The following is a 13,064-nucleotide window of genomic DNA, read 5'->3' as shown; positions in this document are numbered from 1 at the left end:
AAACATCGTATTTCTTTCCAACTTTGTATTCTTGTCATAACATCCCAATATTCTCTGAGGCAAATGGATGCTTATGACCAACTGGCCTGAAATGGGGGAATATAGGGTTGGTGGTGAGTCACATATAAGAAAATGCAAGAGAATAGCACCGTATCATATTTCAAAATAAAATACAAACTCTATATAAAACTGACCCCAACAAGTCTCCATTTCATTTCCTGTCATGTATCCATATGCTTTCCTATAAAGAATAAACTTCAGTTCACAAAATCAGATGTAGAAGTTACGTTACCTTTTAAAATTCCACGTAATTTTAATTCTAAGATTCCCATGCCACCAGGCTGGTGGGAAATCCATTTTTAGTTGTAATTAGGCCCTTTCTCCAGTATCACATATGAATTTGAGTGTAATACCCCAAAACTTGAGAAGGCCATTGTATCTCCAGTCCACCGGGGCAATGAATAACTTGAGCACCTGATCATTATAATGACCCAGAAGTGTATCTTTTTATTTTACTCTGCGGTGAGTTTTTCTAAGGGAGGAATCCTATTTTGTTTAATTTTGTATTATAGCATGGGATACTGTGCCTGGCAGATAGTAGACAATCAGTTAGTATTTCAGGAATAAACCCTCTTGGTCAGTGATACAGCTAATGATTTGCAACAAGCATATCCTTAAAGTACATTTTCAGTAACGATTTCCATATGAACAAAGAAATAAAGTAGAACTAAGAGGTAAAATTTATTATAATCCTGTTGCTTGTTCCCATAGCCATACTCTGATTTCTTTTAAGTTCTGTGCCCTGGATTGATACTTAATTTGACAGCTAATTATAATGTTTATTAAGCTCTGAAATATGCTGTCTCCTGGCCTTTTTGTCTGAAGTTGTTTGAGGTGTCACCATGGTTGGAAGTTAGGAGCGTGGAAGCTAGACTTCTTGGTCTTGAATTCTAGCTTTGTCACTTACTAGCTTAGTAACTTTGGGCAAATTACATGTCTCTGCCTCAGTTTCCTCATTTGGTAAGGTAGTACCTATTTCACAAGGCTGATGGTGGCTGCAGTGGGGCGTCCAGAGCTGCCATCACGCCAGCTGCAGCGACCCCAAGGCAGCCGACTCCGCCGCCACCATCTTCGCGTTGCCGGATGGGGGGACCTGCTCCCAGGCTCGGAGCCTCCGCCGCTCCGGACCCTGGCCCTACGTTGCCGCTCCCGCCCGCCGCGGTGGGCGTGGGGAGGAGGGGAACAGTCCCTGGAGCCGGCCCCGGGAGTCCCCCCCGGAGCCTGCCGCCCTGGAAGCCGCCGCGATGGACCGGGCTGAGTCCCCCGCTGGAGGGGGAGCAATGTAGTCGGGCACGGAGGGGCAGACGGAGAGGTGCCCCAAAGCGGAGCTGGGCCCGGGGCGGTGCGGTGCTCGCACACAAAGCGCGGTGGCTGGGCCCAGGGCGCGGAACTGGGCCAGTCTTCGGGGCCGGGGTGGGAAGTGGGATCGGGGCCCGCTTTGGGGACCCGGCCAGCGGTGTGGCCACCGCGCACATCCCTACAGTGCCGCGTTCCTGGGCCTTGGGAGGAAGCTCTGAGTAGTGCCGCCCGGGGCGCGTCTCCAGGGTCCGCCCGGCATTGGGGTGACTGCCGAGCTAGACGCTCCTGACCGCCAGGCCCCAGGGCCCGCGATCTGCTCCCGGAGGCGCCCCCCAGGCAGGGCCGTGAGCCGGGCAAGGGAGAGTCCTGGGCTGCCCCTGAGCCCCGGGACCACTGGAAGAACTTGCAGCAACGTCACCCCTGCTATCACCCCTGCTACGAACGCCGACCAGGGCCCAAGGAGGCCCCCCTCCTCCCCGCCCCGCTCCCGCCCATCATCCCAGGCTGCAAGGAGGCGCCACCGGAGCTGCACACTCAGAAGCAGGTGAGCCAGGGACAAGCAGGAGCCCCGCCCCTTCCCAACTGGTGGAGCAGGAGCTCCCTGGGTGCAGCAGCAGCCACCCTGCCGCGGCTGTGGACATTTCTGTGCTCTCGGAGGCCCAGCAAAGCCCCCTGCCCACTGCGGGGTCGAGGGTGCCTGCTCCCGCTGCCTGGCTTCTCTCCACTGTTAGCACCCGCTCTGATCACAGGGCAAGATCGGGCCGAGCCTGCGTACTGTCACAGCCTCGCTGAGTGTGCACACGCTCAGGACAGCACTGCACCCTGTGCACCGCTGCGCCCCTGTCTCAGTCTCTCTTGGATCCGGGACCCAGGTTGCCAGCAAGTGCGAGTGGGCAGAAGTAGCCCGGTGGGCCCAGAGAAAAACTTAGGCAAAGGTGCCACCAGACTAGCCAGGAGAGTGACACCTCAAGGATCCCATGATGCTGATATGTTAATATCTGGGTAATGCTTACAGAATAAGCACCACACAAAAGTGATAGCTTTTATTTCTTATTTTGTTTAGCCTGGAGACAGAGCTAAGGATTGCTTGAACTTCAAAGTCCTTTCCAGTTCTTAGTTTATACAATTCGTACTCACCCTTCTGCCTAACTAAACATTGTCATTTTTGTGCCAAATGAAGAGTAGGACTCCTAGCATTGTCCTCAGACTCTCTTGGCTCAATCCTCCTGCTTTAGTCTTTCCAACTTCTTCAAAAACTCCTGAAGCTTTTGCTTCTCCTTCCATAGAATGGAAATGTATGTTGCAATACTTACTGCAAAGAAAATTATATATTTTAAAAGTAGACTAAAGAAATGTTGTGAGACATCAGACATCAATCAGATGTTGTGAGAACTGATTTCTGCATCAGAATATCTCCTGACTTTACAGCTATCCTTTCGTCCTGGCTCAAAGTTCCAGAAGAAAGATGCTCCAATATAATACTCCTATTTGGACTTTGAGTCATACACATTCCTTCTTCTGAGAAAACTTGCTTCTGCATGAACCCTCCCTTCATTACTTTCAGCTCATCTATTATTGAATCTGAGACCCCAGGTTAACTGACTGATGACTCTCATCAGTGGCAGATTTTGGGGTAACATAGGACACACAACTCCCAGTTCAGGTCAGGTCCCAATTATCCTGCCTCCCATTATGACCTGTTCAATGTTGTATTCCATTCTACTTCATTTTAATGTAAAAAGTCTTTTCTGGTGAAGCCAGTCTTGTTTTCTCATAAAAATTCACTCTTCGGGTTTTTCATAGGGTATTTCCATAACCACCTTCCTAGTATATAACCCAATACTTCTTCTTTCCCCACAGTCCTTACATGAAGCCTACTCATACCAACATCACTGTATTTTTTTTTGTATTCTGAAGTCCCTCAGCACTTGATTCCTTTAAGTTTTATCTTGGTGTTCTATTGGGAATCATATGGAAATGTAAAAAGATATTTATTGAATGAACAGGAAACAGGGAAAGACATTGACCAGAAAAAATGTTTATTCATCAAGTCTTTAAAGATACAAAAACATGTGTCTTCTGTGGAGCTCTGAAAACAGGACTCCAGCAAAGCAGTTTTCAGCCTTGTGGTCTTCAAGCATTTCCAAGATCTGTGATATTGGAAAGAAAAAAAATTAAGACAGACTTGGGTCTCCATGAGCAGAGAGTATTCTTTCCCTTAGTTCTGAGTGGCATAGTGCCCAAAGAAACCTAATCAGTACAGTGGGAACCCAAATCTGTTACAAATCTTTACCCATAAGCAATCCTAGAGACTGTCTGAGGTTTGACAGAGTCAGTGGCCCTCTCCAGTAAATGTGTTTTCCTATAATAATGTGCAGTGTGAGTAACCTGATGTTTTTGACAAATATTTACCCAGGGTTTTATGAAGGAGAAGGTTTGGGGGACAAGCTGAAGGAGCTCTGACTGCCTTTTGAAGGAGTGTGAGTGACTTACCTTTGCTGCAAGGAGCATTGTATTCAGCAATTGCAAACTCATCTGGAAAAGAAAAAAACCAACAAAAAACCAGAAATCATTACATGAAGTGAGGAAGAAAGCAAACATTTGTGGGATACAGGCCAAGGAAGGAGTCTGTTGTGGGAAGAACAGTATTGTACCAGAAACATTAGCATCACTCATTTGATGCATTGCTTGCTACCTTATATTCTCCTTTCAAATACAGTGTTTTATATTTTCTTTTATCCCAAACTCCTGGAGGACTCTTCAGATGTTCTACTTACTTAAATTTCATAGTCATACAGTCTATTTATCTGATGAAAAGGGAACTGAATATCCCACAGGTGTTTTGTATTAGTAGTTGATATATTTATAATGCAGGTTGTTTCTACAATGTGTGTATAAGAGACAAAAAGAGGAGCATCAGACTCGATGGAGACAAAATGAAGTGATAATGTAATTACTTAATGTAATAAATAGCCCCAACACATCTCCCAAATCTGAATTTCTGTGATCAGGAATTAAATATTTCTATGTGAAAATCACTGTCACTCACCCGTCTCGTAGTAATCATAGACTTTCACTATGGCTGGTTTCAGATCTCTTACTGGGACATCTTGCAGAACCGTGAAGAACAAGCTCAGTGTCTGATTTGACACCTGGAAAGCAAAAGTCAATTAAATGACCTTTCAGGAAGCTTTCTTCTCTCTTCGAATTAGTTTAAGTATTCACCTGTTTTTTGGGGGAAAAGCTTTATCATCCTACAGCACACTATAGGGTCCTTAATTAAATTGTGCAGAAATCTCTCAGAGGGGATGATAAATTCTCCAGATTATTTCTTAAAAAACTAACACAACACATATACTTCTGTCAATGCCGATACATAGCTCCTTTCATGGGGGTAAATGATACATACTTTTTATTGGATGACTGTGTTCATTTTTAAATATCCAGAGATTTGGTATAGCTTCACTTCTCTGTCTTGCAGGAATACTTGTGTAGACTCAAGGAGGCATCTAAAAGGTTGATCTTTCCAGGCTTAAATTTCATAAAATTTGTAAACCATAATTGCCATCAACATGTGCATGAACAAACTCTCCTACCACATGTATCTATAAAATCAGATTGGTTTATTGGTGAACTGGTCTTATTATTTTATGGTTCAAGTCCTTGTGGAGATTGACAGTTTTTTTTCCTTTCATATTGTTGTTATGTTGATAATTAACTAATAATTGACTAATCATAAGCGCTACTTCCTTATATTACTGGCTATCAAAATAACCTGTCAACATAATAAACACATTCTGTGAAGATTTCTTGCTTATGGGGTTTTAGGAATATTCATATCCCAAGATCCTAATAAGCCATTTCTACCCGTAATGCCTGGTGAAATATAAATAAAGGAGAGGAGAACATTCTTTTAGCGTTAACATTAGAATTCTGAAATTTCTAGCATGGAAGTGATGTTTCTAAAATGCATTTACCTTCCCGGATGTTCCCTTGGAGGATTATTATCTACCTTTTTTTTTTTTTTTTTTTTTTTTTTGCAAATAGACTAGAAGGTCTCTTACCTTATCCAGGTAAATCAAGACATGGTTGTTGCTGACTTCTGTCCGGCTCACATGGTTAGATCTTTCAAGCTGAAGAAAATTGAAACACCACCAATGTTAATAAATAGATGAAATCCTTGGGGGATCCACAGAAAAAATATTTTGTATTGCCAAAATAACCCTGAGGATAGAATTCTTCAAATGCTTTTTGTAAGCAAAGATATAATGTAACACAATTAAAAATGAAAGGCATAAAGGGTTCAATATCAGTATGACACAAGACCAATGTGTAAAGTTATTTATCTGACGAAAAGACAGCTAGGTATTCTAAACTTGGTAGTTACTCATATTTCAAAGTTCAATTCAGTTTCTATTTCTTCATAAGGAGTTTTTTTTCCTGTTTTGCTTGCTCGATTTTTCTTTTAACTTCTGTAATACTTATAGTTTATGCCAGTCATTTTCATATTTTTCACTGGTTCATGTTCATATGTTTTATCTTCTTAACAAAATTCTGAGCTAGGAAGACATTGAAAAACACCTGCTGACAATCTTTTTCTTGTAGTCACAGGTCCTTGCGCAGGGCTGTGCACACGGTGAGCATTCATACAAACACATGTGATTGTATTTCTGAGCTTGGAAAAAGCGTAAGGCTTTGATAGAGATTGATTTTCATAGTATTTTAATATTAGTATTGTCTTATGCTGGGGATACATACAACATTAAATCAAACAGGGCATTCTGGGGTTATGATAAACCTACCGTTTTCACTGTTGGCTTCAGGGGAATGAAGCCAGAGACCATCTTCACATCAACGATCGCCATGTTGGAGGCAGAGCGGCTCCCGGTATAACTGAGGATCCATGGAAGGAAAGGATTAGAGTTTTCTGTGTTTTTAAATATTTTCTTCTTCTATGTCCATGTTAAGCATTCCACAGCTCTAAAAGGTACATGTAAGTCTTCCCAAATATCTTATCCCAGTGGTTTGTAAAAGTGGTGTGTATAGAATTTTTAGGAAGCCTATTAAAGTCACCGAGACCAGGCCCTGCTCTAGACCCGATGAATCAGAATTTCTACCGTATAGAGGCTGAGGATCTGCATTTTTTTTTTTTTTGATGGAGTTTTTTGCTCTTATTGCTCAGGCTGGAGTACAATGGCATGATCTCGGCTCACCACACCCTCCACCTCCTGGGTTCAAGCGATTCTCCTGCCTCAGCCTCCCGAGTAGCTGGGATTACAGGCATGTGCCACCACGCCCGACGAATTTTGTATTTTTAATAGAGACGGGATTTCTCCATGTTGGTCAGGCTGGTCTCAAACTCCCGACCTCAGGTGATCTGCCTGCCTTGGCCTCCCAAAGTGCTGGGATTACAGGCCTGAGCCACTGTGCCGGGCCGAGGATCTGCATTTTAAGAAAGCTCTACAGGTGAGGCACAGGCTGTTTGTGACCTCTAATCTATGCCCGTTATTTTATTTATTTAATTTTATTGTCTTTCAGCTGACAAAATGATGTATATTATGAATAATAAATTTCAGTCTACATTATTTACAAAACCAACAACAATTTATAACGTTTACTTAAACACTGGCTTTCAACAAAACACTTAGAAACACCTAGCGTCTTGTCCCTGAGAGTTTGCATCTGAAATTTGGACTACTTAATTTATTTTTTGGCATATATATATATACGCTAAATTAAATGAAAAATATATATATATATATATTTAACTTTCAGGTTCAGGCGTACACGTGCAGGTTTCTTATCTAGGTAAACTCGTGTCATGGGGGTTTGGTGTACAGATTACTTTATCACTTGGGTACTAAATTTTGTACTCAATTGTTATTTTTTCTGATCCTCTCCCTGCTCCCATCCTTCACCCTCAAATAGGCTCTGGTGTCTGTTGTTCTCCATTTTGTGTCCATGTGTTCTTATCATTTAGCTCCCACTTACAAATGAGAATGTGCAGTGTTTAGTTTTCTGTTCCTGTGTTAGTTTGCTAAGGATAATGACCTCCATCTCCATCAATGTTCTTACAAAGGTCATGATCTCATTCTTTTTGATGTATGCCAGTTATTTGTTACATAGATTTTGTCCTAACTGTTTTCCTGAATAGTATCCCCAACCAAGTTATATGTTTGTGGAGAGAGAAGTTTTTGTCAGATCTGCCGCTATTTAAATATTGATGCATATAAGTATATCTTCCCCCAAAATTAATTATATCATATATAACCTGAGATTTATTTATTGCCAGTAGGAATTCTAACTAAAGATTCACTACTTCCTTCTAGTCAAACTTTTCAGTAATTCTTCATCCCTGTCTTCAATAAAGCAAGAATAATATAGGATTTCATTACATAACAAGGAATTCAGGTCAGAGGCAATGGGTAATATTTATTTAGTTGTTATTGAGGGAAATTATTACCCTTTAAACAATGAGGTTGCACAATAATAGATCCTGGATGGACAATGTAAACCCCATCATTGAGAAATTATATTGTACCAACTTAAGAGAATACATTGCATTTTTAACGAATAGTGCAAACATGTACTATTGTACTGCTTTACTTAAAGAGGAGTTCCAGTACGAAGATTGGTGGTTATTCTTAGGATTAGGTGATAAAGTCAGAAGGTTTTACCTGACACTTAGTGAGATTTGGAAGCTGGTGTGGGCTTTGGGTTCGTCACAAGTTGCAGGCAGAGTCTGCACCCCTAACGCAAACGGGAACTCTTCCTTTTCTGGGAGAATATTGTATTTCAAGGATGTCTATGGCACATCAAAGACAAAATCAGTTTTTTGCCCTTTCCCAGAATTCCTCTCAACTTCCCTAACTCTTTCTCTGGTTTGCCCCATTGTTTTCTGAGTGAGGACTTCTCAGTGAGAACAGCTGCTGTCCTCATCTGTCCTCTGTCCTCACCTGCCCAAGAGTCTCACCTGGAGGTAGACACATCCTTCTCCTGTCACTTTCATGCTGTATTCCCCAGGCAGCTCTGGTAATGAGACCCGCTGCAGTAACAGGCGGTTGCTGTTGTCCACTTGGAATTTGTTGGAAAATGTCCCTGAAGACTGGATAGTCACCTGTGCAGCCTTCCCAGTTCTGGTGAACGTGGCTGCTCCATATTTGGACAGAGCATGGAGAGCCACCACTGTGTCCTGGAAGAGATAGATGAGTGAGAGAACCCATTGGGTATTTTAAAGATTTGAGGGCTGAGATATTTTTCAAAGACCCATGTGAGGGACTTTGATTTCCTACTTCCCTCACTACTTAAATATTGGAGCTCTAATTTCAAGATTGATTCTAATCTTTAGATAGTTGAAGAGCCATAACATTCAAATATCTACCTTGGACTGTATGCCCTACATGTTTATTTTATTTATTAGAAAATTGATCCTTTTCTCTCTAAGTATATGTGGAACATGGAATGTGGAAAATATAAATGAATGATAATCAGTTATTGGCATCAGCTATTTGCTAACACGTCTTTCTTGACAACTGTGGTCGTATCTGACATCACCCAAGCAAAGTTCAGTCTGGCTCTCTCCCATATTAAACTTTGCTCAGTTGCTGAGGTCAGTGACCTGAAGAGAACCCAAGGTTCTTTGCAGCCATGAGTAGAGTCATGCTTCAGTTTCTCCAAAAGAAATAAAAGATGAATATTATAATTATCTTATGGATTGAATGACATTTTTATTTGGCTTTCCCTTTTTATTGGGTGATTTCCTGTTCCCAGTGAATGTCTGCTGGTAGATATCCTCATCAACACTGAACCTGGATGGCCTCCTTCAAATAATATATTTCTAAGAAATGAATGATAACCTTTAACAAAATTACTTAGTTTTTTTCATTCATATGATGAAAGATTAATACAATGGAAATAGGATGGAATGCCATTTTGTCACATTTTTTCTGTTTTAGGGTATATAAGCAAACATCTAAATTCTCCGAAGATAAAACTGCCTGCTGTGTACATATCGATGAATTGTTCAGATACATGGTTATATAGCTAGACTTAGGAGGTTGGATGAATCGAGACAGTTCTTTATGCTCCTGATGAATAAACGTTTGTGTATTATGAGGTGAATAGGGGGCTGGATGCAGTGGCTCACACCTATAATCCTCGCATTTTGTGAGGCCAACGAGGGTGGATTGCCTGAGCTCAGGAGTTCAAGATCAGCCTGGGCAACATGGTGAAACCTCGTCTCTACTAAAAATACAAAACTTAGCCAGGCATGGTGGCACATGACTGTAATCCTAGCTACTGGGGAGGCTGAGGCATGAGAATTGCTTGAACCTGTGGGTGGAGGTTGCAGTGAGCCAAGATCGCACCACTGCATTCCAGCCTAGGTGACAGAGAAACACTCTGTCTTAAGAAAAAAAAAAAAAAAAAAAGGTTGAATAGGGGAAGCACAAAATGTGTAGTTTTGAAAAAAGCCTATTAAAGGGGACCAAAGAATGGAGAGATTTGTGAGGAGAGGTTGTTGGAGGATTTTGAGTAGAGTTCCTTTGAACAGTTTGAAAGAGACCCTATAGCTTCCAGGAGAATGGCAGGAGACATCTCCTTCATTCTGCTGATGCTCCACTGCTGCTTGAGGAAGGCAGTGTTGTTATGGGAAACAGAAGGATAATAACACAGTGATGGGTTGCCGGAATTCTGAGCATTTCCTTTTGGCCCTCTTTGACTTTCATTTGCTTTTATTTCCCATTATCCTTGGATACTGAAAACTTTCCTTCACTTCAAGTTATTGTCATCTTTATTTTTTTTCTTCTTGGATGTGTTTGTTTCTTTTTGGTTCAAATCTTTTGCTGCCTGAAGGTGAAATCAAAGGTTTTGGCAAATCACCAACCTGGGTGGAGGAGAAACCGCCCTGGGAATTCTGCTGCTTCGTGATCCACTTCACGATGTTGGTTGCAGAGGTCAGGTCCTCCGAGGTGGGGGCTGGCTGGGCCGTGAGGTAAGCGAGGAGCACATAGGATGTCATCTCCACCTCAGCAGAGGGAGCCTGGGGTTCGTAAAAATGCCCCACTGGGGCCTTAGGTTTCTGAGGGCGCTCCCAGTGGACTGAGTTGTCTTAAAGGTGAGAAAAAGATATTTATAAGTGACTACATATTTATATTTAAATATAAATATAAAAGTACCCAAGCTAGTGTTGAAATGAGAATTGCATGCCCATTATAATCCCCTGAACTGTAGGTAGATGCTTTTCCTTCTATGTAAATCCGAATTTGGTGTGTTTCAGCCCAGCTAAGGCAGATATTGATGCTGGAGTCAGAAGCCTATGCCTATCTATGTTTTCAAATAGTTGCTATAGTTGGGTTGGTGGGAGAAAGAAATGGCACAGCAGTTGTCTCATTGGGTGTGGCTGTTTCCTATTTTTGATGTTATATGATGTTATATTAGACCATAGCTGGAGTTTGTTTACATTTCCTATAAAGCCTGTCTTTAGCAATTTCTTGTGAGGATCACAGATCACATGAAATAGTAGAGTTTGTACTCATTAGATTGAAAAAAACAATACAGTAATCCTTGAAATACCACAGGCTGACATGAATGTGAAACAGTGGGAACCGATATACACTGCTGTGGGAAGCCAATTGCTCTTTGGTGATATTCAACAATGGGGAAGATATGCTTAGCCCACTAATCCATCATTATGCTTCTCAAAGTATAATTTGGAGAAACACAGATGCACAAGAAAACAGGCACACGAGTATTCATTGCAGCATTGTTTTTAGTAAGAAAACATAAAAAAATTCATGGGAGAAGCTGGATGTGTAAATTATGACTAATTTATAGACTGTAATGTATTACACAGCAGTGAAAATTAATGAGCTGACTCTGACGTACTTGTATAGGGGTCTTCATCCACATAATGTTGAACTTAGAAAATGAAAAGCAAACAAAAAACTAAGCTGCTGAAATATTCAAAAATGTTTCTCTTGTTTCTTGAATGAGAGAGAAAAAAATCTTGTTTCTGTCACGGTGAAACACATGTAAAGATTCTGAATATTAGTTAGGGACACATATGCAGAAAAATATAAAGAAATCCATGGAATCGTAATGACAAATTCAGGAGGATGATTGCCTCTGGAGGTGGTAGTGATACACAAGGGATTTATTTTTCCAATATCGGTAATTTTCTATTTCTTAATCTATGAGATAGTTATACAGTGTTTTCTAGTTATAGCTTATGCCCTTTTGTGTATCTATTATAAAATATTTCTCAATACATTTCAAGGAGAATTAATGGCTATCAAAGGAAAAAGGTAGACTATTTTAATGGACATCTTATGATTTGCATTTTATTTTCTATGTTTTCAACCCCTCATATAGACCATGGTATATGTAGAAGTATTGTGTGAATATGAGTAGACTGGGCAACATTATTGGTCTTATGAAATAGGCTTAAAATACCAGAATTCACTTTGGGAGGCTGAGGAGGGCGCATCACAAGGTCAGGAGATTGAGACCATCCTGGCTAACACAGTGAAACCCCGTCTCTACTAAAAATACAAAAAAATTAGCTGAGTGTGGTGGCGGGGACCTGTAGTCTCAGCTACTTGGGAGGCTGAGGCAGGAGAATGGCGTGAACCTGGGAGGCAGAGCTTGTAGTAAGCCGAGATTGCACCACTGCACTCCAGCCTGGGTGACAGAGCGAGACTCTGTCACAAAAAAAAAAAAAAAAAAGAAAATACCAGAATTCATTCCAGTAGTTACTTCCATGATTATTTTCTTATGTTTAAGGTTATACAATGTACCAGGTAAGAATTGGGCATATATTGAGAACTGATATGTTAGTAGTAATAACTAGTACTTTTATAGGATTTGCTATGTGCCATTTACTCTATTGTTTTATGTATACCAATTCATTTAATACAACAGCTCTGTGAGGTCAATACTATTTTTATCCCCATTTTACTGAGGAAGGAACTGAAACACGAGGAAGTTAATGACTTTCCCAAGCTCACATAGGTAGCACATTTTGGAGCTAGTCTCCAGAGAATGCTCTTCTTACTAGCATACTATACAGATGGTCCCTGACTTACAATGGTCCCACTTAAGATTTTTCAGACTTTACAATGAGTTTGTCAGGATATAACCCCATCATAAGTTGAGAAGCATCTGTACTACCTCTTGTCTTTTGATTTCTGATTTAAGAAATCCTAGATTTTATAAAATCACAATATGGACAAAATACATATGATATATAGAAAAGAAGAGAGGAGACAGGGATCACAGGAGGTAGGAGTGAGGGATTTTTGCCATGCAGCTCTTGATACAGAGGATGGGCCAGGAGAAGGATCTCAGGTGTGCTCTCACCTTTCTTCACAGCTTCCTCATTAAGTGACTCGAGTACTTCCTTCCTCTTTTCCTGGTTACCTGCCAGGGCAAAAGCATAGGCCAGCAGTGCTTTGGTATATACATGGCTGCCATGGGCCCCTTCTTGTGTCGTCTTCCAGGCTGATTCCAGGCAAAACAGGGCATTGCGGACAACAGGGTGCTGTGAAGGCAGAACAAGAAGGGAACCGAGCTATGTAAACAGACATGCTAGCGTTCCCAGGCAAATACACAGATCACAGCACAGAAGTTTTATAAACGCATTTTCCCAACTATTCCTCATTCTTATCGATAGATATAATAGTATTTTTGTCTGTTATTCTCACATT

At 41.2% G+C, this 13,064-nt stretch overlaps 2 protein-coding genes across 5 annotated transcripts in view; both read right to left on the bottom strand.

Moving 5' to 3' along the window:
* Positions 1-369: 369 nt before the first annotated feature.
* Positions 370-2,914, bottom strand: LOC112634994 (putative uncharacterized protein encoded by LINC00612). The gene is given in 6 exon segments (XM_025402872.1): positions 370-474; positions 1,101-1,221; positions 1,223-1,275; positions 1,277-1,537; positions 1,628-1,863; positions 2,866-2,914. Coding segments are annotated over 6 exon segments (825 nt in total).
* Positions 2,915-3,108: 194 nt separating this feature from the next.
* Positions 3,109-13,064, bottom strand: part of LOC112634299 (alpha-2-macroglobulin) — a 47,117-nt gene continuing 37,161 nt past the window's right edge. For 3 of the 4 annotated variants that reach the window (XM_025401530.1, XM_025401529.1, XM_025401531.1), the window contains 9 exons: positions 12,718-12,898; positions 10,244-10,467; positions 8,333-8,551; positions 8,037-8,164; positions 6,162-6,252; positions 5,424-5,492; positions 4,409-4,511; positions 3,853-3,894; positions 3,378-3,509 (listed from right to left, as the gene is read on the bottom strand). In XM_025401530.1, the coding sequence (XP_025257315.1) occupies positions 3,493-3,509; positions 3,853-3,894; positions 4,409-4,511; positions 5,424-5,492; positions 6,162-6,252; positions 8,037-8,164; positions 8,333-8,551; positions 10,244-10,467; positions 12,718-12,898 (1,074 nt within the window). In that variant the 3' untranslated portion in view covers positions 3,378-3,492. Of the gene's footprint in view, positions 3,895-4,408; positions 4,512-5,423; positions 5,493-6,161; positions 6,253-8,036; positions 8,165-8,332; positions 8,552-10,243; positions 10,468-12,717; positions 12,899-13,064 lie in introns of all 4 variants that reach the window. The other variant, XM_025401528.1, reaches the window with a different exon arrangement.

Source organism: Theropithecus gelada, chromosome 11, assembly GCF_003255815.1.
Source record: "Theropithecus gelada isolate Dixy chromosome 11, Tgel_1.0, whole genome shotgun sequence".
Lineage (NCBI taxonomy): Eukaryota > Metazoa > Chordata > Mammalia > Primates > Cercopithecidae > Theropithecus > Theropithecus gelada.
The sequence above is the reverse complement of the archived record's forward strand: the minus strand, read 5'-3'. Positions and strand labels throughout refer to the sequence as shown.